Consider the following 25906-nt stretch of genomic DNA (forward strand, 5'->3'; position numbering starts at 1 on the left):
ACTGCCGCAGGAACTGCTCCTCCCCCAGAGGGCGCCCCTTGGGAAGAACAGATGTCGGGTACACTCATCGGCCAACCCCACTCTTACCCATGGCACCATTCTGTCCATGGCTTAGCCTTGATTCTGAAGGGTGTCTAGTGAGGACCGAGCTTAACCACCGTGTGGTGCTGGATGTGACCACAGGAGGTTGAGCTCACCCACACGCCCTGCTGAATGGGCCCGACTGGGCCAGTTAAAGGATCTCTTAGGGTCTGGGTCCTCGAGGATTTGCTCATCCATTCTGCTGCCACTGAACCTGGCTGATGGAAAAAAAATTACTTCCTCAGCTCCTCAGCTACCTACCACAAAAACAGAGTCCCCTCCCTTGCCTGGGGGTGCCGGAAGTCTCAGTTCTCTGCCAGTGCTGCCAGCTGGCTTGAGGGAGGGAGTGTGCCTTACCTTCCCTCCCGTCCTTCGACCTCACCTTGCTCTGTGGGACAACCAGCCAGCCGGCCAGCAGATGAGTCAGCGAGTGCTCCTGAGCCCAACCCATCTTCCTGTCCCCGCCCCGCACAGGCACCATCCCCAGGTCCTCCCACCCGCAGTACGAATCACCCTTCCCACATCCGGCCGCCTCTGCTATGGAGCCTTCCTAGAACACCTGCCACATGTCTGCACATGCCTCTTCCACCAGCCGACCCGTCGACGGTTCCCTTTTCAATCCCTGACCATCCTCTCCCTCGTGGTTGCTGTGCCAGAGCAACTCCGTGCTCTCTCTCCCAGCCTCTGAACCCGCTTCCTTCTGGAAGCCCCTTCTGATTCCTCCATTCTTCTATTTCAACCTCAGTCACGGGCCCTCTGCCTTCTCTCACACTGTTGCTCCCTCAGAAAGCTGATCTTCCCAGGACTTGACCACTCATTATGTGAACAATTTTCTATTCTTTTCAAGCAGCCCTACTTTATCACCAGACTACTTTATTTAGCCCGAAAATGAGGACGTCGAGAAAGACCGCTGTGGGTTTAACTCCCTGCTCCAGCACTTATTAACCCACGTTAACCTCCTGTGGCCTCCATTCCCGCAGCTGTAAAATGGGAGTAAAACCACCTGCATCTGGTGTTGCTGTAAGGGCCACATGACCTAATGCAGGGAAGGCATCGGTCAGGCCCTGAATCACCTGGGGTCAGGCCCAGGGCTGCTTCCCGTCCTCATCACCATTCTGTCCTTGTCACTTCTACTGCCACCCACACTCCTGCTCTGGTCACATACCTCCCACACCCGGATTCCATCAAGGCCCTCTAATAGTTTCCATGCCTTGTTCTCCTACCCCCTGACCTACCCCATTCTCTAGCTTCCATCTCTTTCTGTGGCTGCCTACTTTATCTGAAAAAAAAAAAAAAAAAAAAAAAAAAAAGGTGTACCATATTCTCACTGTGATGAAATAGGAAGCTCTCAACAGCTTCGCACTATATCTGAGATAAAGTCCAATGTCTTTGACCTGAACTTCAGACTCTTAATTTGGCCTGCTTACTCCACTAGTTCTCTCACTGTGACCCATGCCACCCCTTCCCTCCAGCTAGGACAGTGTCCTTCCTGTCTCACAGGCAGCATAACTCACTGCTTAAGAGCATGAGGAGGGCTCTGGGCTCGAGAACGTCTGGTGGAATTTCAGCTGACTGTGAATTCATGTGCAACCTCAAGTAAGTTACTGTGCCTCGGTGTCCTCATCTGTGATAGGGGAATAGTAATAATTCTCACCCCATATGGGTTAAGAATAAGTAAGTTAATGTACATGAACCGGTAATAACATTGTTTGGCAAGTGGTAAGCAATGGGCAAACGCTAGTTAGTATTACTACCACCATCACGCTCTCTTTCTTCTCTGAGCCTCTCATCTTGCTATTGCCACTGCCTAGGAAGGCTTTTCCCTGCTTGACCCCACATGTCCATACCCTCAAAGACTGAGCTCAAGATACAACACATGAATCTGCTTTAGCTCACATTACTTTCTCAACCCTTATATATGTTTGTACTTCTCATTTGGACGCTTAGTCACATGCTGTGTTAGAGGAGGTTCCTGAGCTCACTTCTAAGCATATGTCACTTGTTATCAGTGAAGCTATAAAATAATCACGAGACAGCGGTCATTTCTGCTCCCCACAGTGTCTACCACAGTGCTGAGTACATAGTATCAGAGAGGAGCTAAAAAGTCACTGTTGAGGGGCACCTGGCTGGCTCAGTCAGAAGATCACGCAACTCTTGATCTCAGGTTATGAGTTTGAGCCCCACACTGGAGGTAGAGGTTACTTAAATACAACTTTAAAAAAAGCACGGTTGATTCCAACCTTTGTTTCTGTTTTCTACTCATCAATTAAAGTCTCATTTGAACAAAGATACTGGTTTTGTTTTCAAAGATTTACTTGAGAGAAAGAGAGTGAGCTTCAGCATGCACCAGGGAGAAGCAGAAGGGAAGAATATCAAGCCAATTCTCTGCTGAGCCCAAGAGGAGGCTCAATCTCAGGACCCTTAGGTCATGACCTGAGTCAAAATCAAGAGCAGGACACAGCTGACTGAGTCACCCTGGAGCACAAAAGATACTATTTAATAACCTCTTTTTTTTTTTTTTTTTTTAAAGCTAGAATCAGGAACATAGTTAATACATTGGAAAACTTAAGTTTCAGTCTTCTGGCTTCTCAGTGACCCTGATTCCACAAGCAATCCCACTAAACCTAAGCATCTGGTTTCCCATAATGGGAATACCATGTACCCTACAGAGTTATCGTGAGGGTCAAGTTAGACACCAAATATTAGGGCAATTTGGACAAAATACAAAATAGATACTAAACATTTTCTAAATTAAATGATTTTTAACTTTTAAAACTGCTTCTGCTAGATGTACTTGAGAAAACCAATACTAAACCAGACACAATACGCTTATTTAATAACACATCTCAAAATAACAAAAGAAAGACAATGATAGATTTTTTTTAATACGGAAGTTCTTTCCTCACAGAACTTATAAGACAGACCTGAATGTGAACTCCACAAGGTCAAGAGCCATGCCTGTCTCAGTTGCTGCACATCCTCAGAGTCTGGCAACGGCAGTTGCCTAGCAAGTATTTGTTAAATATATTATGAATTTGAGTATGAGTAAACACAAAGAGTATTATCTGATGGCTCAAAATCAATCTTGCATAAGTTTTTCTCAATCATCAGAAATTTTATTCAAAGCACAAGTCAGAAAACTGATTAGAAAAACATAATTTAAACAGCTAGTCATTTCCATCACCACTGTTTTCCAAAGGGAGTTGCACAAGTTTAAAAAGCACATATAGAGGGGTTCCTGGGTGGCTCAGTGGGCTAAGCCTCTGTCTTCAGCTCAGGTCATGATCTCAGGGTCCTGAGATCAAGCCCCACATCGAGCCCCGCTTCGGGGGGGGGGGTCCTCTGCTCAGCAGGGAGCCTGATTCCCCCTCTCCCTCTGCCATTTTGCCTACTTGTACTCTCTCTCTGTCAAATAAGTAAAATCTTTAAAAAATAAAAAAATAAATAAAAAGCACATAGAGACACAAAAACATCCCTAAGCCACTTCCTGCACAACACCTGGAGCAAACAATGGGCAGAAGAGGGGTTTCTGAGAAAACATGGACATTCTTCAAAGACACCATTCATGGATGCAGGTTTACATTTTTCTTTCTGTAACGACCAATTATTCACTTCAGGAAGTGAATATTCCGAGGTTTAAGTTTGTCTATTGTTTGCATGCTGTCACACCTTGACATACATTCTTCCAAAGCCTTTAATTATTTAGCATAATAATGATGTTCCTAAGGAGGCTTCCAATGCAGTCACCTAACAAAGAGGGTGTGTAATCATTTCACAAAACATGATTCCAATGACAGGTAAGCAATGACTCATCTAGGAATGAAGTGGAGCCCTCTTTGGGGGAGAACAGGCAGATCTACTTTGCGCCAGAAGACCTACTTAAGACACCGATTTACACCCCAGCCTCGACATAACGGAGATAATAAGGTTGACTGTGATAGGATCTTAAGTATGTGATATTACAAGAGATAAGAAGAGGGAGAGCACTTCTGAGACAGGTGTTGGAAGATGGTTAGGAAAGCCTTCACAGGAGAGAATGAAACTATTATTTACTGTAGTGTCATCAACAGGTAGGTGGGGACCACAGAATCTCCCATGTTCCAGAAAGGGAGACAGGTGTTTTCCGTATCTGATTTCAGCTATCTTCAAGAAATCCTAGGAGGTAACCTTATTATCTGCATTTTATAAATGACAAAACTAAGGTTCAGAGAAGTTAGGTAACTTATCAAAGATTTCACAGTTAAGAAGCAGCAGGGCTTGGATTTGAGTACGGATATGACAGTGATGCCCATGAACTTTGCTATAACGAGTGGACTCCCCTTTGTCCAAAAATTAAAATATTTGGATTTTTTTAAAAAAGAGAGAGTGAGGTGCCTGGGTGGTTCAGTGGGTTAAAGCATCTGCCTTCCGCTTAGGTCATGAACCCAGGGTCCTGGGATCGAGCCCCGCATTGGGAGGGGCTTTCCCCTCTCTCTCTGCCTGCCTCTCTGCCTACTTGTGATCTCTCTCTCTGTCAAATAAATGAATAAAATCTTAAAAAAAATTTTTTTAAAAAAGAGAGAGAAAGAGGCCGAGACAGGACAGTCATTCCAGGCAAGCAAAACAGCTTGAGCAAGACTCAGAGTTGGGAAGAGATACTCAGTCCTAAGTGTAGCAGATGAAATGAAGGAAAGTGGTGCAAAAGGAGGCAGCCTGAACACCACCTGCGGGAAACAGGGGATTCCATCTCAACGTTTGTGAAATATATTAAAAGGGACACATACACTTAAGATAAAAATAGAAGTCTCAGCTCCTCTTGCTCTGGGAAGTGGAGAGCACATAAAGTTTTGGCCTCTGATGCAACATGTGGGCAAACCTCAAAATAAACATCCACACGTTGCCTGGCAACCGCAACAGCCAGGGCTCATCCCTGAGCTAAATCCACGCCAGAAATTACAGAAGTTTTGGCCACACCCTGTGAGTGTCTGAATATAAACTCTGACACTGGGCCACCCCAAGCAGCTGGAAAAAAAATCCACAAAATGCATGAAGTTGAACTTCCGGTACAAGGCAATTTTCACTCCTTTGCACACTCCAGTTTTCCAGTGTGTTTTGTTTTGTTTTGTTTTTTGTAATGATAATTATTTTGTGAGCAAAGGAAAGGGCAAACCATAGAAACCTGTTCAGCCATCGAAAAGTAGTAGAAAGGTGTTTTTTTTTCTGAAGATGTGTTCATGCTTCTAGGGATCCTGGCTGCTTTTCTTGATGCATGAAATAATTCCAACTGTGTCTGACTTTGCCCAAGATAAAGCAGAGAGGTTAGACCTGGAAAAGACAGCCCAGTTTCTTCTTCTTCTTCTTTTTTTTTTTTTTTAAGATTTTATTTATTTATTTGACAGAGAGAGAGAGAGAGAGAGATCACAAGTAAGCAGAGAGGCAGGCAGGGTGGGGGAGGGGTGGGAAGTAGGCTCCCTGCTGAGCAGGGAGCCCCATGTGATGTTGGATCCCAGGACCCTGAGATCCTGACCTGACCTTAACCTACTGAGCCACCCAGGCACCCCCCCCCCCATTTTCTTCTTCTTATCCCACCCTAGGAAAGGTAGTCTGGGCAGGATTTTCATAAAACCGCGAGTCAAGCAATTTCAGCATAATACAAGATCCGTAATAAACAATGAGGAAAACTGACTACTCTTGTCAAGCTGTGTGACCTTGAGTTTTAACCCTCGTGGAACACGGTTTCCTCATCAGTAAGCCGTCAGACTTGAGAAATCTATACTTCAGCAATGCTGATATTCTATGCTGTAATGATGTGAAGCTTATTAAATAATGTACCCAATGAGAGATGTTCAAATGGGAAATAGGGGCGTTTAGCCTCTGGAGTCCCACACACCTGGCGTCTAATTCCAGCTGTGTAACTTCGGCAAGCTGCTCAACTTTTCCAAACATGAGTTTTTAATTTGTTAAATGGGTATAAAAACAGTAAGGGTTAAATGAGGGTATGTTTATAAAGTGCTTGGCTCCTAGCACAAGGTAAATCAATTCAAATCACTGATTTTTTAAAAATTATGTTAATACCAATAGCCTCAAAAGTTTCTAGTTCTTCAGTCTCACCATGGTAGAAGCATGTTCTGTGGTGACCACTGCCTTGAGAAGTTAAGCACAAATGTTATTTACCTTTCTTAAGGAAAAAAGGGTACTATTATTTGACATTATGAAATTTTCTTTGGATTCAATCTATGTTCTAGATCTACATTCCATGCAATATGGGAACAGGAATCTTGGTAGCAGGAGCACAGATTTGTTTTACAAATCCTAAAAGATTATGTGGTCATTAATGCATATATGATTACTGATGGGGTGATTATTATATATAAAAAAATACTCTAAGCTCTGCTGAACAATTGTCTCAGAGCCTTTCAGCTTGGCTTCCATTGGGTTTTCAAGTTCATTCCTTCGCTGTAGACCTAGTGGAGAGTGAGGGGACATGAGAACTTCTGCTAAGTCCTTGTGCTATAAAACCAACTTCCAACCTCAATCTCTACAAGGATGACAGACTCTAACAGGAAACGAGAGGGAGTTTATGAAGAACCAGTCATGTGGGAACTGAGATATGGGCCTGTTATGGACCATCAAGCTTCCCACTGATGCATGTTCTTAATAAGAAGCCTTAAAAATAAGAATTGTAACAAAGTCGCCTTGTCCTAGCTGATTTTCAAATGACCAAAATGAAAATGTAACTTGACAACAAATGTCATTCCAGAAACCGTATAAGCAAAACAAATTCACAAATGTCTGCAGACGGCAAGTTTAATCTTTTCCAATATTAAAGAGGTGGTTTTGTTTAGTGGTTAGGAGAATGGCTCTGTAGGCAAACTCCTGAGTTGCAATGCCAGCTCTGCTATCAGTTGTGTGAATTTGAGCAAATTCCTTAACTGCTCTGCACTCAGTTGCCTTGTCTATAAAACAGGAATAGTAATAATAACAGTGCCTTTCACTGCATTTTCTGACTCTGCCCTAGGAAAAAAAAATGCCATGAAATACAAGAATGGATTTTAAAGTAAGATTCTTTTGAAACTGATGTAAATTGATCATTTGAGTTGATGAACATTGCTGCTTGCCTAAGTAAAAAGTTCTGTATTTCCTCCATGAGAAGGGACTTCTCAGTTATATTCTAATCTGCCATTTAAAAATTTCGTATTCAAAAATGGCTAAGTTATCCCTTCTCTGTTGCCTACTTAAACGTCTAAAGAAACCCTGTCAACAAAACTATTATTTTTTAATTCCAGTGTACAATACTCTCTTTCACACAAGCAGGAAACCTCAGCCATCAGAGAATTCCAACCGTATTAAGATATTGAGTATAACAATAGAGAACACAATATCGATTTCTAGCGCTTTTTTGAATTTAGATACACATTCATCTCTCAGTTATTTAAACTTCCTAGGTATAAACTACTGAGAGGAAGATTTTATAAGACCAGCCTACTGAAAAGAACATTAGAATCAAATAAAACCTTGCTATCTGTGTGACCCAGGGTAAATTAATCTCTCTGAGCCTTAGTCTTCTCATTTATAAATATGTCCTCATACCCTTTTACCTAGTTGCAAAATATGCAAGCAACTCTTTAAAAATTTTTAAAATTTATTCTTTTTAGTAATCCCTATACCCAATGTGGGGCTCAAACTCATGATCCCAAATCAAGAGTCACGTGGTCTTCCGACTGGGACAGGAGGTGTCCCACAAAATCTGTAACTCTTAAGAGGATGAAATGAAATCCTATGTAAGTTACTTATCACAGTAGTTGTTTGATAAATTAATAAATGGTTGGTTTCTTTCTGTTTATTTTTAAATATATGGATCCTCAAGATACATACATGCTACTGGACCTAAACCCTCCCCCAGATCATTCTAGAATTATTTTCAGATTATCAGCACTAGCTAGAATGTTCTTTGTTAAGCTTTTACTTATTTCCCATTGACTGTCCCTCCACTTTGAATAGCAAACAAGCCTTCAGTTTGCTCACCTATAGGAGAACGTGGAGAAGTTATACATACACAGAGAAGATGCGGTTTATCACCAGTTCAACTGGAAATCAATTGGGGTATTGTACAAAGATTTTGATTGCAAATATGTACATCACTGTTCATCACATTCAATCTTTGGAAATATCTGAAGAAGTATACAAATATGACTGTCAGAAGGACAAAAGAAGGAAATAATTCTTATTTGCAAGGCTAGGAATCCTATCTCACCACAAGAACATTATTTGGGAATAATTCAGTACCAATCACTGCAATAATTAAAAGATTCTTGAAGGCAACAGAAGCCTCAAACTCAATAGCCAAAAGTAGTTAACCTTCCCTTTTGGATCTCTGAATATTCTGCAAGGGGGTACAATGTTTCTTAGTGACATAGACACTTTATGGCTAAAATCCCATACAATGATTAATTACTTGACTGATTGATGTAAAAGTCAAGTTTACAGTAAGGCATCATATGGATGATAACTGAGGGGTTTTTTGGTTTTGTTTTTTGTTTTAAAGTCTTTATGCAGACATATTATTTCATTTCTCTTCCACCTAGGAGTGGAATTATTGGATCACATGGTAAATTTACATTTATTTTTTTAAAAATTAACCTATATTATTTGTTTCAGGGTCACAGGTCTGTGATTCACCAGTCTTACACAATTCACAGCACTCGCCATAGTGATAATTTAGTCTTATACCACTGCTAGGGACAAACAATCACTAATTTGAACCGATCAAACTTTATGCAAAATAAACAGGAACGTGCAATAATTGAAACGTTTTGTACTAAAAACGTGCATAATGTTTGCTGGCAATCAAAGTTATGTCAGACCACTGGGTAATGTAACTTGCCAAGCTTTAACACCTTAGCTCAGTGTTTCTAGGCAGTGTTGGGGTGGGGGGATGGGAGATAGTGAACACTCAGTAGCCTGTGAAAGGGAAAGGGTGGGAGGAAGAGGGAAGAAGGCCTGTAGACTGAAAAGCTTTATGCCTCTCAGGGGATTCTGAAACTCCTTGATATTGAGAGGAGCACTGCTTTAAATAGTTTAAAACAAGATGGTCTTACAGTAGGTCAGAGAAATAACCAACTGTTTTCTACCACCTATAATCCACTGGCATTTTTCCTGGTGGCAGACTTTGTCCTTTCATTGGGTCAGAAGGAACCAAAGAGACTACATAAGATACTAGGACAGATCACAGAATTATTTTGCAAAAATACTTCCCAAGCAGTTTTTAAAAGAAGATTTTTGGTGTTTATAATGCCAGCCCAAGTTAATGAAGAGTGTAGACGTTCCGTAAAAAGACAGCCCTACAATACCTCAAGGATACCTGTCCTCTCCAATCCGTGTATTCGAAAACCCAGGGCTACTTGATCCTTGTGATTATGCCTATATCACCTTCCTCTCTAAAACAAGAGTTTACAGCAGACAACACCAATCCCAGTACTGCTATAGGCAGGTCTTCTGGACCAATAGGAAAACTCATAATACTGCACACATCCAGTATGCAGCTCGTAAGTAGATATACACATTTTTTTTTGTACACACACACACACACACACACATACTTAAACATACATACTAAAAGAATCCAATTTTCAAATGACTAAGTGAAATTTTAGAAAACAGTATTTGTCTACCTTTGCAGATTGGGGTCTAAAATTCAAACGAAAATATGTGCTAGGTGATGTCAAGGAGTCTGTCTAGTCAGTATGAAGAGAGTGTAATGGGCTTTGTGACCAAGTAGAATACACATTCCTCATCTAAATGCTTTCAAACATTTAAAATACATCGTGCATGCCTAAAAATATTAGTCCAAATTCTGATGGAAGAAGCCTGGAAGAAATACTGGATAAATTTTGACATAAAAAAATTAAAGACAGAGATAAATAAAGAGAGTGAATATAAAAGAGAAGTTAAGACTCCTGGAAGATAAAAATCGTGGCCACCAGTTTCAATTTCCTGCTGTAAACCAAGCCCTTTGATACATAAATAAATAAAATATCATGAAAAGATGCCCGTGTCAAAGCATGCAAAGTATTGTTACATATTGGTATGAGAATATTTACATTCCAGGATTCTGATGATGACTAGCTATAGGAATGGAGTTATAGCAAAATATTTTATTTGCCATGCTGGATATAAACACAATTTTCTATCTTTATGATAAGGAGGAAATATAAAAAACACGTGTAGCTGAAAAATGTACAAATAATTCTACTTCCCGCTCCTTCCTCTGGCCACCCTCTTAGTATAGGTAATAAAGAAATCCTATGCCACAGACCGAGACCCTGGTTACTCTGCAGGCACAGGGATCTCCGACCTCTCCACTAACAGCTCTGTTCAGTCCAGCTCCCAGGGCTCCGAGGTCTGGTCTAGGTCTTCATACTTCTATCACTTGTGTGGGGGACCTCAACCCAGCACAGAATCCAGAGAGTTTACAGAATCCAAAGCTGGCCTCCATCTCCTACAGCAATTTTGAGTGAATTGGAATTGGTCTAGGCCCCTGCTTGTGAAGGTCATGAACACCAACCAGGCAGTTCATGAGGAAACCTCAGTAAGATTCAGAAGTCTGAGCTCCCATGCACAGCTAGAATGTTTAGTAAATTCACTGAGACTGTACTGCCTTGCTAACGTCAGAGGAAGACTACTTCTAGAAAGACTCTGGAAAGACCAACTTACTTCTTAGAACAGTGGTTATCAGATTTTACAGGTGTACAAATTTATCTCGAGAGTTCATTAAGGCATGTATTCCTCTTTGATTCTGACTAGGTAAATCTGAGGGAGAGCCTGGGAAATTTCCATTTTTAAATAAGTATCCCAGGTGAATCTGATGCACATACTCTCCAGACTACACATCATGAAAATGATCTTAGAGAATTTCAAGGGGGTGCAACACATACTAGGGCAAAGATTGGGAGAGCCCCAGGGCTATAGATTAGCCTCGAATTACCTTATTGGCCTGCATTCTCTGTCTGAAGACCAATAACCTTCCCTTTAGAGTGCTTTAACAAATCTCTTCAATTAAGGACGCTTCGTTTTGATGACAGTTACAATCTTCATTCCTTAGATGGAACTATTTACTTTTCCCCAAATGCCGAATTGGTTGGTCCGGTTTAAATAAAACACCCACAATCTATGTTCTCCTGTCTACATATTTCTCTTTGTAGCTTCTTTTTCATTATATCTTACAACGCTCTCATTTTGGAAACTAGACGAATCTGGAATGTATGTCTTAGCACCAATGTGTCTGACTTTATAACAGGAACATATTTAATTCTATAATTTTTCTGATATACTGAATCATCTGCATTATTAGGAAAGTACAATGGTTGTCACAAACAATCGCACTTCATATTTTCTATGTAAATAGCCTTTAAAATAAAAACGTTAGGGGCACCTGGGTGGCTCAGCAGGTTAAGCCTCTGCCTTCGGCCCAGGTCATAATCTCAGGGTCCTGGGATCGAGCCCTGCATCGGGCTCTCTGCTCAGCAGGAAGCCTGCTTCCCCCTCTTTCTCTGCCTGCCTCTCTGCCTACTTGTGATGTCTCTCTCTCTGTGTCAGATAACAAAAAATCTTATAAAAAATAAATAAAAATATAAAAACGTTAGGGCTATCTATGTGGCTTTGTTGTTTGAGACATCTGTCTTTGATTTGGTCACCACTGAGCATCTGCCTTGGGCTTTGGTCATGATTCCAGGTTCTTGGGATTGAGCTCCTTATCCCAGTGGCAGGCCACCTGCTTAGCAGAGAGCCTGCTTCTCCCTCTCATCTGCTCCCCATAGCCCCCCAACCAAGAGCATAAATAAAATCCTTAAAAAAAAAAAAGTTATCTACTCAGTGTTTCTCAACAGGGTACTTCCTGGCATTTGGGCTGACAGTTCTTAAGTATGAAGGACTGTCTCTTTCCCAGTGAATGCTAGGGCATCACCAAAAACATGCTCGTGTATTTTAATATACCTTTTAATAGGGTGCTACCTCCCCTGGTTAAGAACAAGTGAGCTAAACTATATTTATGGAAAGCCATAATTGCTCAAACCCATTATTTCTGATTTCTAAGGGTACTTTACAACATCTCTTAAGACATGCTAACTTCTGAATAAGACCATATACTTTGGTCCATTGGTCTATATACCACTGGAGATCTGTTAATCCTACTGTTAGCAAAGTGATGTTGTTGTCCTAGTGCCCTCCTACCTACATTAGGCAGTAATAATAAATCATCAGAAAGTAACTATAATTGGTTTCAGAACAAGACGAGATCAGCATAATCTGTAGGGTGGTCACAGTTATTGCTACATTTAGTGAAAACTACTATGTCCTAGTGGTTAGCTGAGTACTTCACATTATGTGATGATAATGCAGCCATGAGGTCGAAACTCTTATTATACCCATTTTACAGATTAAGAAAGTAAGAGCCTGACCTCTTACCTACCACACTGCATTGTTTCTCAGGACATATTTAACAGCTCCCTATAAAGTATTTTCCCAGGGCATGAAAAGTTATCACATAGTAAAGTTTCATTTGGTTACATAGTCTCAATTAGCTCTGTTACTTCTGTTCTTAGAATGCCAGCTTCTTGCTATACTGTATCCCTTGAATACAGGATCCATATATTTGTTTCCCCACAGCATCTACCAAGGTTATTTCCACATAGTAAGTGCTCAATATATATTTCTTGAATTGAAAAATAAGACTGGTTTTATCAAGTGAAAAAAAGATCAAGAGGAACCCTTCTTTGATCAATTCTGAGAACAATCAAGGAACTAAATTCACCACCAGTACTATATAATCAACCCTTCTCATGCACTAGGAATCTTTTTTAAAGGCATGTGAACTGAGCCACAGCTAACATTTATACTTGAATGGGCTGTTTCATAAACACTGTCGTGCAGTCTGCAAAGCTCACTTTTGTATAATCGATACCAAGGGTCCTTGCTGTGCATACGTGGATTCCCACCCTGATTGCTATTGGCCACTTTCTCCATTAGTCAGCAGATGTAGCCTTTCCAGCTTCAGCATGATTTGGCTGAATGTCACTACTTTAATACTACACTGTCTTCTGGAATCCCGACATCACTTCCTTCCCACCACATTCCCAGCAACAAATACCCTTTTAAATACTGAAAAATCAGTGTGCAAAAGCTGAATTCACTGCCCACTAACAAAACATCAGGAAGACACACTCGATAGCTACTCACTAGAAAACAGTTTCCCCCTTTGAACAGCGGGTGCCACTCCTTACTGACCTCTGCAATGCAGAGGTTTTCACTCAACAACACACCTCATACAGCAGAAACTTTCCTGAGTAGCTGACTGAGCATTCTGGTTCCTCCGATGTATAGGTGGATTACTAGAAGACTAGTCAGAGAACTGAAGGTCTTGCCCCTTAAGGAAGTTTCTCCTAAACTCTGCCTGGTTTTCTCAAGCTGTAAAATAGGAATAAAGAATTTGCCTCTTGCCTGTTCCTGAGGAACACTGGGACCCTAACAGTGCAGCTGAGATTGTTAAAATCTCTGTGAAAACACCTTGCATTCTTGAAAGACAAAGTACCTCTCAGGGATGTTATCTGACCACAGTCTCGGGTTGTGTTCAAGGAAATAGAACCAAAACATGTTACAACATATACCACACCACACCCAGTATGTATCAGGTACGTGGAAAGGTTATACAGAGTGAGCTCACTCTCTAAAACGGAGGTCAGCACAGTAGTGAGGGCAGGGCTGGGGGGCGGGGGTTGGGGGGAGCTTGGTAGGTCCTAACCTTAAAAATGCCAAACCAAATAGAGCTGCTGCTTTTCTTCTTTGCTGTTTTTTCCAGGTCACACAAATCCCTGGTTTTGTAACCCAACCGCGCGCGTCCGGTCACCAGATACATTACAGCTTTAAAGCCAGCACAGTGTTACCGTCCGGGAGGAAGGGGGGAGAGAGGGAGGGAGAGGTTTACAAGTAACACAATGTAACTTAGAGCCCATTTGGAAAGAAATGCATCTTCGGGGTCAAGAGACTAACTAGTAAGAACGCACGTCCAAGCCGGGAAGCCAGACGCAGGGTGCGAATGTGCGCCGCGCAGGGCCGGGCGCGAAGGGGGCGGCTCAGACGGCTCGCCTGGGAAGGGAGGCCAGCGGCCGAAATCAGTACTCACTCTGCGTCCCACTCCCCGGGCCCAGAGACTTCCGCTGGGTTTTCAGGCGGTTTGCATTCCTGGCTGGGCTCAGCCCCCGCGGTTTCTGCTTAGAGCCTCAGCCCGCAGAGAGCACGGGGCGGGGCGGTCCCGGGACGCGACGCACGCCGCTCCCCGCCCTCCTCTCACCGCGGCGCCGCCCGGGAGCTCCGCGCGGGTCTGCGGAAGGAGGCGTCCGCTCTGCCCACTCGTCTCGGGCAGGCCTCCCGGAAGCCGGCTCACTTATTAATAAGGCCGCCTGGGATACGGGCGGCGCGCGGGGCGCACAGCCCCTGCTGATGGCAGAGGTCTCCCGCGCCCGGGCTGTCACCCGGTGACTCCACCAGAATTAAGGGAGGCAAGAGGGGCACTCTTACAAATATATGGCTCCAAATATCTCTTTTTTTAAAACTATAAAACAAATTAAGAATGACCATCAGCAGGGATTCATCCTGCTGATCATCTCAAATAGTATAATGCACCTCAAAGAGTATAATGGATCTTTTAAAGAGCAGTTTAACGGAGTCAAACTCCTACTAAATTATAGCACATAATATATTATTGTGATTAAAACGATAAAAAAAAATCAGAAAAATGGATTTTAAACCAAGGAATAAAATAAGGATTCACAGGTCCGTACTACTATATAAATTCATGAATGAATGAATGAATGAATGAAAAGGCTCTAGAAGAATGCCAATTAATTAAATACAGAATGATCGTGTTCATAGAAAAGAGTTATGAAATTTTAAAAGAAATATGGAAAGCCAACTCTTCCCAAGGCTGCAAACTAGTCACAATAAAAACTCTGGACACTGTGCCCAGGGTGTGTCTGGAGGAGGTGGTGGTCAGTGATTGGGGAGCAGAGACCTCAGGCCTAGCTAGTGACAGCTGAGCAATGACTCAGTGCTGCAGCCAGCCAAGGCTGAGGTGACACCAGCTGGCATGAAAAAGGCCAGAGAGCTCCTCTGCACAGCTTTGTACTCCACTTCCTCTGCAAGGTGTTCCTCACAGTCTCCTCATTAGTTTTCATTTTTTGTTTTCTGTTAAGTAAAGCTGTTGAAGTAAGACCCTTTCTAATATTTTATAATTCCTTGAACAGAAGACCTTGTCCTTAAAATTATTCTCCCATGAAAATACAGCTTAAAAAATTCCCCTTTTTAGGGGCGTCTGGGTGGCTCTGTTAGTTAAGCCTCTGCCTTCAGCTCAGGTCATGATCCCAGGGTCTGGAACTGAGCCCCATATTGGGCTCCCTGCTCAGTGGGGACCTGCTTCTCCCTCTGCCTCTGTCCCCCTCCCCTCCGGGGCTTGTGCTCTTTCATTCCACAAGCTCTCTCTCTCTCTAAAATATATAAAGCTTTTTAAAAATTTTCTTTTATATCGTTAGTATTTTCTTTCCTTTTTTTTTTTTTTAACGAAACTTCAGCTTGCTTGGGTTCCACTGACATTCACTTCCTCCTATGACAAACAGCACATCATGCCTTATTTGAGCCACACCCCAATGGGATAAGTCCCAGGTACCACAGCCCCTAGCATTAGGTAGCACATCTCCCTCAGTAAAGGTGAGTGATCCTGTGCTCCTGAAGAGTACAGATGAGTAATTACATGTTAAGAAATAAAATTTTCAATCTTATCCTGCGGTTCATGTAGAAAAAGGCACCTTTTCTTACACAGGAAGAGGAACTTTATTACTTCTTGATGTGCTTTGGCTGCCCCAGTCCTAGAGGTTCATCCTTTCTTCCAATGTGGTCCTCAGGTCATCTGTATCTGAAACACCTAGGGGTAGGTATATAAAGTCCTGGGCCTTACCCTACCCTCTTGAATCAGCATTCTTGGCTTGGAACCTGAGAATCTGTATTCAAACCAGTTTCTCTAATCACCGTTGAGGTAATCTAAAGGACAGGTGGTCTAAATGACCCACCATCAAGAACAGTTCAGCATCCTTGCCACTCAACCTGTGCTTGCCAGGCCAGCAGGATCAGCAGGAAAGAGGAGCTCATTAGAAAAGCAGAGTCAAAAAAAGAAAAGCAGAATCACAGGGTCATCTGGGTGGCTCAGTGGGTTAGAGCCTCTGCCTTCGGCTCAGGTCATGATCCCAGAGTCCTGGGATCGGGTCTCGCATTGGGCTCTCCGCTCTGCAGGGAGCCTGCTTCCTCCTCTCTCTCTGCCTGCCTCTCTGCCTTCTTGTGATCTCTGTCTGTCAAATACATAAATAAAATCTTAAAAAAAAAAAAAAAAAGCAGAATCCCAGTCTCACTGCAGGCTTCTTGAGTCAGAATCCTCATTTTAATAAAACCTCACTGAGTCAATGTGAATATTAAAATATGAGACGTACTGCTCTGAATCTTGTTTTCCAAACATTGGTTACTTATGCATTGCCTGTCATATTTGAGTTAGGTTATAAATGTATTACGTTTACTTAATATTTTAAAGATTTATTTATTTATTTATTTATTTATTTATTTGATGGACAGAGGTTACAAGTAGGTGGAGAGGCAAGCAGAGAGAGAGAGGAGGAAGCAGGCTCCCTGCCAAGCAGAGAGCCCGATGTGGGGCTTGATTCCAGGACTCTGGGATCATGACCTGAGCCGAAGGCAGAGGCTTTAACCCACTGAGCCACCCAGGTACCCCTACTTAATATTTTAAAAAATAGATTTACTTTTTAACTTTTTAACTTAATTTACTTTTTACTTTTTAAACTTTTTAACTTAAGCAAAGCTATCCTTGGGATCATGAATCTGAAGTGTTATTTTATTTTTCAGCACATTAAAATATATATGCAATTATTAAAATAAAAATGCTTGCCTACTTAACACAGAGTCATCCCCCAAACCACACGTGGTACTGGGGGTGAGGCTGACATTGACCGCAGGAACACACACAGTTTATCCTGCCTCTCACTCATCTTATGGATGAGAATATTGGCACCTGAGAGCAGAGCTATTTATGCCAACACAGCTATTTATGGCAAAACCAGGAGCAAAATTCACGAAAGAATTTTCTGATGGGTGCTTATTCCTTTGCAAATCTTTTCCCCTGTAGCTGAGAGAAAAGAAAATGTCTGTATCCCCTTCCATTCTAAAGGCCTAATATTGCTAAACAACATATCATGATTCATTTACCTTCCTGTGCAGTGAGGCAGTTCTCCTGTTTTCCTTTCTGTAGAAGATATATGTCAGTTTGCAGCTGGCCACACACCTGAATACTCTCACTTCATATTGATAAGTTTCCCACCTAATCAACATGCACTTTCCCAAAGCAGAATCCAGAGTGCTCACAATCCCAGATTCCCTCGTAACAGGGTGGAGGCCTGTGACTCACACTGGTCAATCAGATGTGGCATAAACAATGACACTGGGAACAAGCAACGAGCAATGGGAAGAGACCACTGCCCACCAAGAAATCTGTGTCTGACAAGGCATATGTGTCATCATGATTGGCAGGGGCAGAGTTTCTGGTATCCGGTCCTAAATGTGTCCTAGCTCCTCAAGCTGTAGTGGCAGCAGAAGCAGCTCCCGTGGTATGTCAGGGCATTGTTCTTAGCTGTGAAACTTTACATTCCTGCTGCTGGAGCCTTCTGGATCTTTCCATGAGCTACCCCTGCTATCCTTAAGAAATTCTTTTTGGGTTTGAAACACTGGATTCCAATAGGAAATAATAGTCTTAATAGTTTTTAATAGTTTTAGTAGTTTTAATAGTCTTTTTTGCGGGGGGGGGGGTGCCTGGGTGGCTCAGTGGATTAAGCCTCTGCCTTTGGCTCAGGTCATGATCCTGGGATCCTTGGATCAAGCCCCCCATCGGGCTCTCTGCTCAGCTTCCCCCCTCTCACTCTGCCTGCCTCTCTGCCTACTTGTGATCTCTGTCTGTCAAATAAATAAATATATATATAAATATATATAAAAACATATTTTATATTTATATATAATATAATTATATTATAAATAATATAATAATAAATAAATATAAATTTAATTATTTATTTGAGAGAGAGTGAGAGAGAGAGCATGCTCGGAGAGGAGAGGGAGGAGCAGCCCTTCCCCTGGCCAAGCAGGGAGCCTGCCATGGGACTCTACCCCAGGACCCCAGGATCATGAGCTGAGCCCAAAGCAGATGCTTAACCGACTGAGCCACCCAGGCACCCCAACAGACATATTGTTAATAGTTTCTGCAGCCACATTCCTAACAGAAGTTCAACCTCGATTTCCCTGCCTGAATAGGAAGTGGTTACAACACATAGGCCTCAGAACTCCGCCCACCACACAATCTCATGACTGCGTGTGGATCACAACTCTTTTCATGCTGGCATTAATAAAAACATGAATCATTTCTGAAGCCTCATTAGTCCTCATTATTAATTCATCAAAAATCAAATATTAAGCCCTCAACATCTTACAATAATTATTTTGACTTAGAAAGACCTATGCCACTGAGGCACTTTGGGTCTTCCAAGCCCAGAAGTGCATGGCAGAAGTGGTCTTACTTGCGCACAAAATTACTCATTTTGTGAGAATGTTCATGAAACCGTTCTGCAATACACGGTAGCCATTCTATATCACACAGCTTATGTGTAGCTTCAAATGAGATGTTTAACTTTTCAGACAGATTGTGAAATTTTCTTTATAATGGTAAAATTATCATTTATTTTACCCTTTAAGTTCACTGTGTCAAGAGTCAAGAAAACCAAGACTAATTCTCACAGCCAATTATATCTACTATTTTGTCGCATCATGTGTCAGGGTAATATGATGTTGCCTGAGTGTCTTATAAGAATTAATTATATAATAAAAGGCTTCAAGTGATCACAAATGCTATTACCTGCAGCTTTTCTCAATGATGCATGGGAATGACTTTTTCTTTAAATTGATGATCATGCTGGAGCACCTGTGATAGCTCAGTTGGTTATGTGTCCAACTCTTGACTTAGGCTCAGGTTATGATTTCAGTGTCCTGAGATCGAGCCTCAAGTCAGGTCATACTCAATGGGGAGTCTGCTTGAGATTGCCTCTCTCTCTCTCTCTCTCCCTCTTCTCCTCCTCCCTGTCATTCTCTCCCACTCTCTCTCTCTCTCAAATATATAAATAAAATCTTCATAGTGATCAGGATGCTTAGTCGAAGCCCTTTCAATCAGGCATCAAAAGAAGAAATAAGCAATTCTAATATGTCCATATATACATATATATATTCTTCCAATATTCTATAAATGTTAAAGATAACAAGATAGAAAGGAGTGAAGAATCAAACCCCAGGGAAACCAATATTCAAAAAACTGGTGAAGCAAAGCAAATCAGGAATCTATATTGAGAAATTGTAACAAGAGAGAGAATAATGTAGGTAGGGAGATGACAATGTTTTAGAACTTAAAGAAGGAATGACAAGCTTGACATTAAACAAACACTAAACATGTGGCTAAAATGTCTCCACCTCCCAGCTATGTCCTCCTCCCTCAGTTTCCTGAGGCAGAGCAGGATTTGGGGGAGATGTCAAAATTCTTTATAACTAAAGAATGATTGGATAATAACTTTGTGTATTTAAAAAAGAAAGAAAGAAAGAAAGAAAGAAAGAAAGAAAGAAAGAAAGAAAGAACGAACTGACTTCTTCTTATGGCTAACTTCCAAGAGAAAACCGGGTGTGATTTTCTATAATGTACTAACCACCACCCTGCACAAGAGTTTAGATGATTCCAAAATTTGGAAATCACCTGCAGATGATCCACTAAATCTCATAGGGCTGAGGTTTCCTAATGAAGCTTCTTATTTTTAGAAGCAAAATTTAAGCATGAGTTAAATAAAAGTACTTTAAGACAGGACATAGTTGGAAAATCTTTGTTAGTTCCAGACATCAAAACAACAGAGTATGAGGCTAACAAGAGTAGTCACAGCAGAGATACATTTTCCCAGCATCTACTAAATGCCAGGTTCAGGGCTAAGAGTTTTATATATATTTTATCTTTATTTTATTTCAATCTCTCAGCAGATATGTCAAGAAAAGTCTAATCCCTGTTTTACAAATGAGGAAACTCAGGCTCAGTGGGGCTAGGTCAACTTGCTAATAATAAGTGGCAAAGAGGCAGGTCAAGTTTGTTTGGCTATGAAGAAGACTTCCGACTGATACTGAGAACTGATGCTGTAGTGCCCCCAAGTCTGTTCAACTCTGGCCATCTTCTTCTCATTTCTCAGCTGCACTTTGGTTTGGGCACCTTTAGGGGCTCCAAGAAGCACTAAAATATAAACTCTTAACCAAGCAAGCAACCTATATGAGAAAGTCTGCAGACCTCCATAAGAAAGCTACCAGTTTTAAAGGAAAAATGCTTATTTAAAATAGTTGTATAGACAGTCCTGAAGTTAAGGTTTTTGATCATCTCAGACATACTGGAAGACCACAAGTTGAAATGGGCCACACATAACTATTTTTAAAGACTAAAAACTACTAGCTAAAATTATAAATTTTTTTTAAACTTTGAAATATGTTGTTTCAGTGATTTTTAAAAGTTTCAAAGCTCCCAAGTGCTGTATTACACTAACAAATGCTCGGTTAGGGCATCTCAAGTCCAGCAGTGTCGAGGACCCTGTATGAACAGGAAACCTGGGTTTGAACCCTACATCCAGCTTTGCAATCTTGTCAAGGATGCTTAACCTCCCAGAGCCCTGGTTTCCTCAGGTATAAAGGAATAACAACTACAACGCTGTGAGGAGATTAGATAAGATAATTATACAGAGCATTTAGCAGAGATCCTGGTGTGGCTAATGTGCACAAAGAGAATCTGAATTATTTTCTGAAGAGGTGAAACCACTATATTTCTACTCCCAGTATATGCCAAAGTCCAATATTATTTATAGGTATTATGATAATAATACTGATTGGACACTTACAGTATAACAAGATTTAAAACAAGGTTTTAAGTCACTCAAATCATTATTAAAAAATTACATTCCTCCCCTCTCCCCCAGCATAGAAATGATATTTTGTTCACAACTTATTGACCCGAGGACTAGGAGTATTTTCACCTTCAAGAAATGACTGATGTTGGGCACCTGGGTGGCTCAGTTGGTTAGGCTCCTGCTTTTGGCTCAGGTTATGATCCTGGAGTTCTGGGATCGAGTCCCATATCGGGCTTACCCTGCTCTGCAGGGAAGCCGGTTTCTCCCTCTCCCTCTACCTCTCCCCCTACTTGTGCTCTCTCTCTCTCTCTCTCTCAAATAAATAAATAAAATCTTAAAAAAAAAAAAAGAAAAGGAAATGACTGACCTTGGTGGCCGGGGCTGTTCTGCCAGCATGGGTTCTGGAAGGCTGACTGCTGTCAAGGCTTGTTGTTTTTTTCTTAAAAATAAAAAAGTATTAGTTTCAATGGGAGAACTGTCCTACCAATGTAGACAAGGCAAATTTTCATATCAATACAAATATCTTCTCAAGCAACCTTCAGACTAATATGCCAATAAGCACACACAAAAATAAATATGTTTTAAGATTTTTTCATATCTTTGCCTGAAGGCCATATAAGCATTGAAAAGGAAGAGGAAGTTGACCAAATCCCTTGCTCAATAATCAGTGCTTCTGGAGAACTGCAAAACTCCTCACATGGGCAGTTGCCATTTCCTCCATGGAGCACGACTGGAAACAACATTCCTCTTACAGTGCTGGAGAGAGCTGAGTTTAGTACAATCTCCAGGTGGGTGATTTAGCAGTAAGCATCAAAGATGTAATTCTATTTCTAAAAATTGATCTCAAGGAAATAAGAAGAGAGAGAGAAAAAGCCTTTTTTCTTCAAAGATATTCATCACAGTATGATCACGTCAAAAAAACCGAACACAATATAGGTAATAATAATGAATGTTTACTGACCATTTACCATGTGCCAGACAATGATTCTATCAGAATATTACGATGCTACAATAACAGTAACAATGCTTTAGTAAGAGTATCTATTTAGAGCATTAATGTAAGCACTCTAAGTGTTTTAAGTACGATGTATACCATGTGTCATAACTTAATCAATACATTGCTGGTACTATTGTTATCCTCATTTTACGGGTGAAGAGACTGAGGAATGGGATGAGTACATAATGCGGCCATTGCCACATCTGATTAAAAAAAAAAAAATAGTATGTCTGCTTCAGACCCTATTCTCTTCCCTGTCTGGACTGCCTCCCATGATAGCGGGTTGTGTTATGGACATCTACGGGATGAAGTACCATGCGGTCACTAAAAATCATGCTTAGAAGAACATTTCATTAAATGAAAACATATTATGCATATTTTACATAAAGAAAAATCAGCTTATAAAATAGTATGGACAGTATGATCACTGAAGTTCAAATGAGGTTATCTTCTGATGGTGCAGCGATTTTAATAAAAATATTCTTCTTGGGGTGCCTGGGTGGCTCAGTGGTTAAGTTCTGCCTTCAGCCCAGGTCATTATCCCAGGGTCCTGGGATCGAGCCCCACATTGGGCTCCCTGCTCAGCAAGGTGTCTGCTTCTCCCTCTCCTACTTCCCATGCTTGTGTTCCCTCTCTCACTGTGTCTCTCTCTGTCAAATGAATAAATAAAATCTTAAAAAAATAAAAATAAAAAAAATCCTTCTTTGTGCTTTTTTGCATTTTCTTATACAAGTACACTGTTTCAACTGATAAAAAAATAATAAATGGAGGGCAGAGAAAAGGAAAGGTAAAATACAAAGCTTCTTTCTCAACAAGGCCTATCTCTTAAGAAGATTTGTACTTCAGAGAGGCAAGCTTACAAACTAGAAAGTTTTATAATGCCAAGTGGCAAGATTATGCTCCAAAAGCTAAAATGTGTATAAGATGTACTATAGGCACTAAATATAGGAGGGACAGTACTGCTGTTACATAGATATTAAAATGTTCTCTGTCAGGGCACCTGGTGGCTCAGTGGGTTAAGCCTCTGCCTTCGGCTCAGGTCATGATCTCAGGGTCCTGGGATGGAGCCCCGCATCGGGCTCTCTGCTCAGCAGGGAGCCTGCTTCCTCCTCTCTCTCTGCCTGCCTCTCTGCCTACTTGTGATCTCTGTCTGTCAAATAAATAAGTAAAAAATCTTAAAAAAAAAAAGTTGTCTGTCACTACAGTACTGTGTTTTTTTTTTTTTTAAATATATAATTGAGAGCAATCTGGCTTAATTCTTTTACATTTAGCAAGATTTGTATTTTTTTGAAAATTCCCTCCATGGAATCTTGGGCTGAAGCCTTCTTTTCCTTCAGGTTAAATATTGCCTCAGGAGGCAGAAAAGTCAAAACTTAGCTTGCTGTCCTCCAAGTTTCAGCCTTCTATATCCATGGCTGACCGCACCCAGAGCACTTCCGGAAGGTCACTGTAGTGACAGGAGGGACACATGCTCATGAACTGGGTATCCCAAGAGGCCTCACCGGCATCTGCAGGAGTCCCAGGCTCCCAGGCATGGCTTGCTGACTAAAGTCTTTCCCAAACATACATGCAGCGCCCTTGGCCAAGGGAAGAAAAAGTCTTGGATAAATGGGATAGAAATAAAAGAGGCTGTGAAAAAGCTAGAATCGCGACTGTGGTACGGGAGTTGGTGAAAGGAGGGGATGGCCTAAACCGAATCCAAATCATGAGTCTCTTTCAAAATATAAAGTATACGAACAAATAGCTTCTGACGGCCATAGTGTATGCATGGATTTGGTGTAAGGGGGTGGACCTAAGAAATAAAGACAAGAATACCGCAGTGGGGGTCATTGACTTCAACCTCACTGTGCACTTCACAAAAACAAGATGATTTCCGAGAGTGATGCGTGCTGTCAAGGCAATGAAACAGGGTCATGGAACAGAGAGTGGCAGGCGGAGGCTAGCTCCAGACGGGGTACACAAAGAAACGCCATTTGATGGAGACCCGCCCGACTACACATAACCCAATCGTGAAACTATGGGACGGAGGAGGGGAGGCATTCTAGATGGACAGACTCACATGCACAAAGGCCCTAAGGAAAACAGAAAAAAAGTTAGTGCAGGTGAAGCAGGGTGGGTCTGGGCATGTATGATAAGAGATGAAACAAGATGCTGGGTGAAGATATTTAAGCTAAAAAAATGCACGGTTAGGAAGGCCCTAGAGTCGGGTATGTTTGAGATTATCGGTTTCCTCTAGATTGAGCTTGCTTCCTGATCTTCTCTGGGGACCATCTAGCCCTCGTGAGGCCTCCCTGATCTCCAGCTGAAAATTCTCAAAGTCCCCTGGCTTCATGTCATCTTGTGTTAGTCATGCAGGCATCTTTTTTACCCTCATGCCCCCAGCCCCTTACCATCAGCCGTGGCCCCTGGAAATCCTCCTACTCTGGCCTGGGCACCAGTCCTAACTGGTTAGGTCTGCATATCCACTAATAGTGATAAGGCTGGATCCACCTTCAGAAAGAAGAGAATTCACCCACTCACAGTAAGAAACTCTCACCACGGGGTGCCTGGGTGGCACAGTGGGTTAAAGCCTCTGCCTTCGGCTCAGGTCATGATCTCAGGGTCCTGGGATCGAGTCCCGCATCGGGCTCTCTGCTCAGCAGGGAGCCTGTTTCCTCCTCTCTCTCTATCTCTGCCTGCCTCTCTGCCTACTTGTGATCTCTGTCTGTCAAATAAATAAATAAAATCTTAAAAAAAAAGAAAAAGAAAAAGAAACTCTCACCACAAGCTCATCTGGCTATGACTCTGCATTTCCCAACACACAGAATTACTCCAGTCTCTGAAAGATTAAGACATTAAATGAGGATGCCAAGACTATAATGACCCAAATTTTGAGTCACATTATTTTTTTTCATGTTCATAAATCGATAGACTAAAGGGCCATCAGGAAGATTTTCTCCTTGCCAACCAACCCCAGCCCTTGTGATGTTTACGAGCACTTCTTCGTTTAACTGAAGTTTTATAGAAATGAAGTGATCAGGAAGTGACCGCCCCTTATCCCTACCATCAGGTCACAGGCCTGGCTGAGTCATTCCCTCCTTGTAGTTGATGGAGCAGGCTACAGGCCTCAGTCGTAATGACTGACAGAGCGTGTGTGATCTCCTGGGCAATGGTGAGTGTCCCTAGGCCATTTCCATGGACTAGGAATCCACATGTCCTTTAAGCAGCCTCTCCTACCTCTGAAAGTGGTTCAGAATCTGTCAGTCAAGAGACCCGCCAAAGAGGCATGCCATGTTTGAGTTCAGTGAATACACAGATTAGATCACTTCTAACTGCAGGGGTAGAAAGGTATGAAAAGGATGAATTATATACTGTTTTTCTATGTCTGCCATAGTTCATGGTATAGATTTTTTATTAAATGAGTCAGAACTCAAGTCTCAAAAACTGTTTCCAAAGCATTCACAATGTTCCAAGAGCCAGGCAAAGAGTGGCCGTGTCACCATCTCCCAGAATCTCAAGAAAGGCCCCGAGGGAAGCCTCATGTCGTCCTGAGACTTAATGACCACAAAGAAAGGTGTCAGCTTCCCTAGAGTAAAGGCTCTATCTTTTGATTTGCATGACCAGAATCCTGGCTCCACCAAATGCCCACTGAGACCATGGGCCTGTGTAGGCACATTTCTTTCTTTCTTTCTTTCTTTCTTTCTTTCTTTCTTTTTATTAACATATAATGTATTATTAGCCCCAGGGGTACAGGTCTGTGAATCGCCAGGTTTACACACTTCACAGCACTCACCATAGT

At 41.8% G+C, this 25906-nt stretch overlaps 1 protein-coding gene across 41 annotated transcripts in view; it reads right to left on the reverse strand.

Moving 5' to 3' along the window:
* The window catches only part of CAST (calpastatin), a 113721-nt gene that overhangs the window by 56834 nt on the left and 30981 nt on the right, over window positions 1-25906 (reverse strand). For 24 of the 41 annotated variants that reach the window (XM_082723917.1, XM_082723915.1, XM_082723895.1 and 21 more), the window contains exon 3: window positions 21499-21570. The exons of 9 other annotated variants lie outside the window; for them this stretch is intronic. In XM_082723917.1, coding sequence (XP_082580043.1) covers window positions 21499-21570 — 72 coding nt within the window. Of the gene's footprint in view, window positions 1-14236; window positions 14448-21498; window positions 21571-25906 lie in introns of those variants that run through there. 8 more of the 41 variants (XM_082723912.1, XM_082723913.1, XM_082723910.1 and 5 more) reach the window with 2 other exon arrangements.

This window comes from Mustela nivalis, assembly GCF_964662115.1.
Source record: "Mustela nivalis genome assembly, chromosome: 3".
Classification (NCBI taxonomy): domain Eukaryota; kingdom Metazoa; phylum Chordata; class Mammalia; order Carnivora; family Mustelidae; genus Mustela; species Mustela nivalis.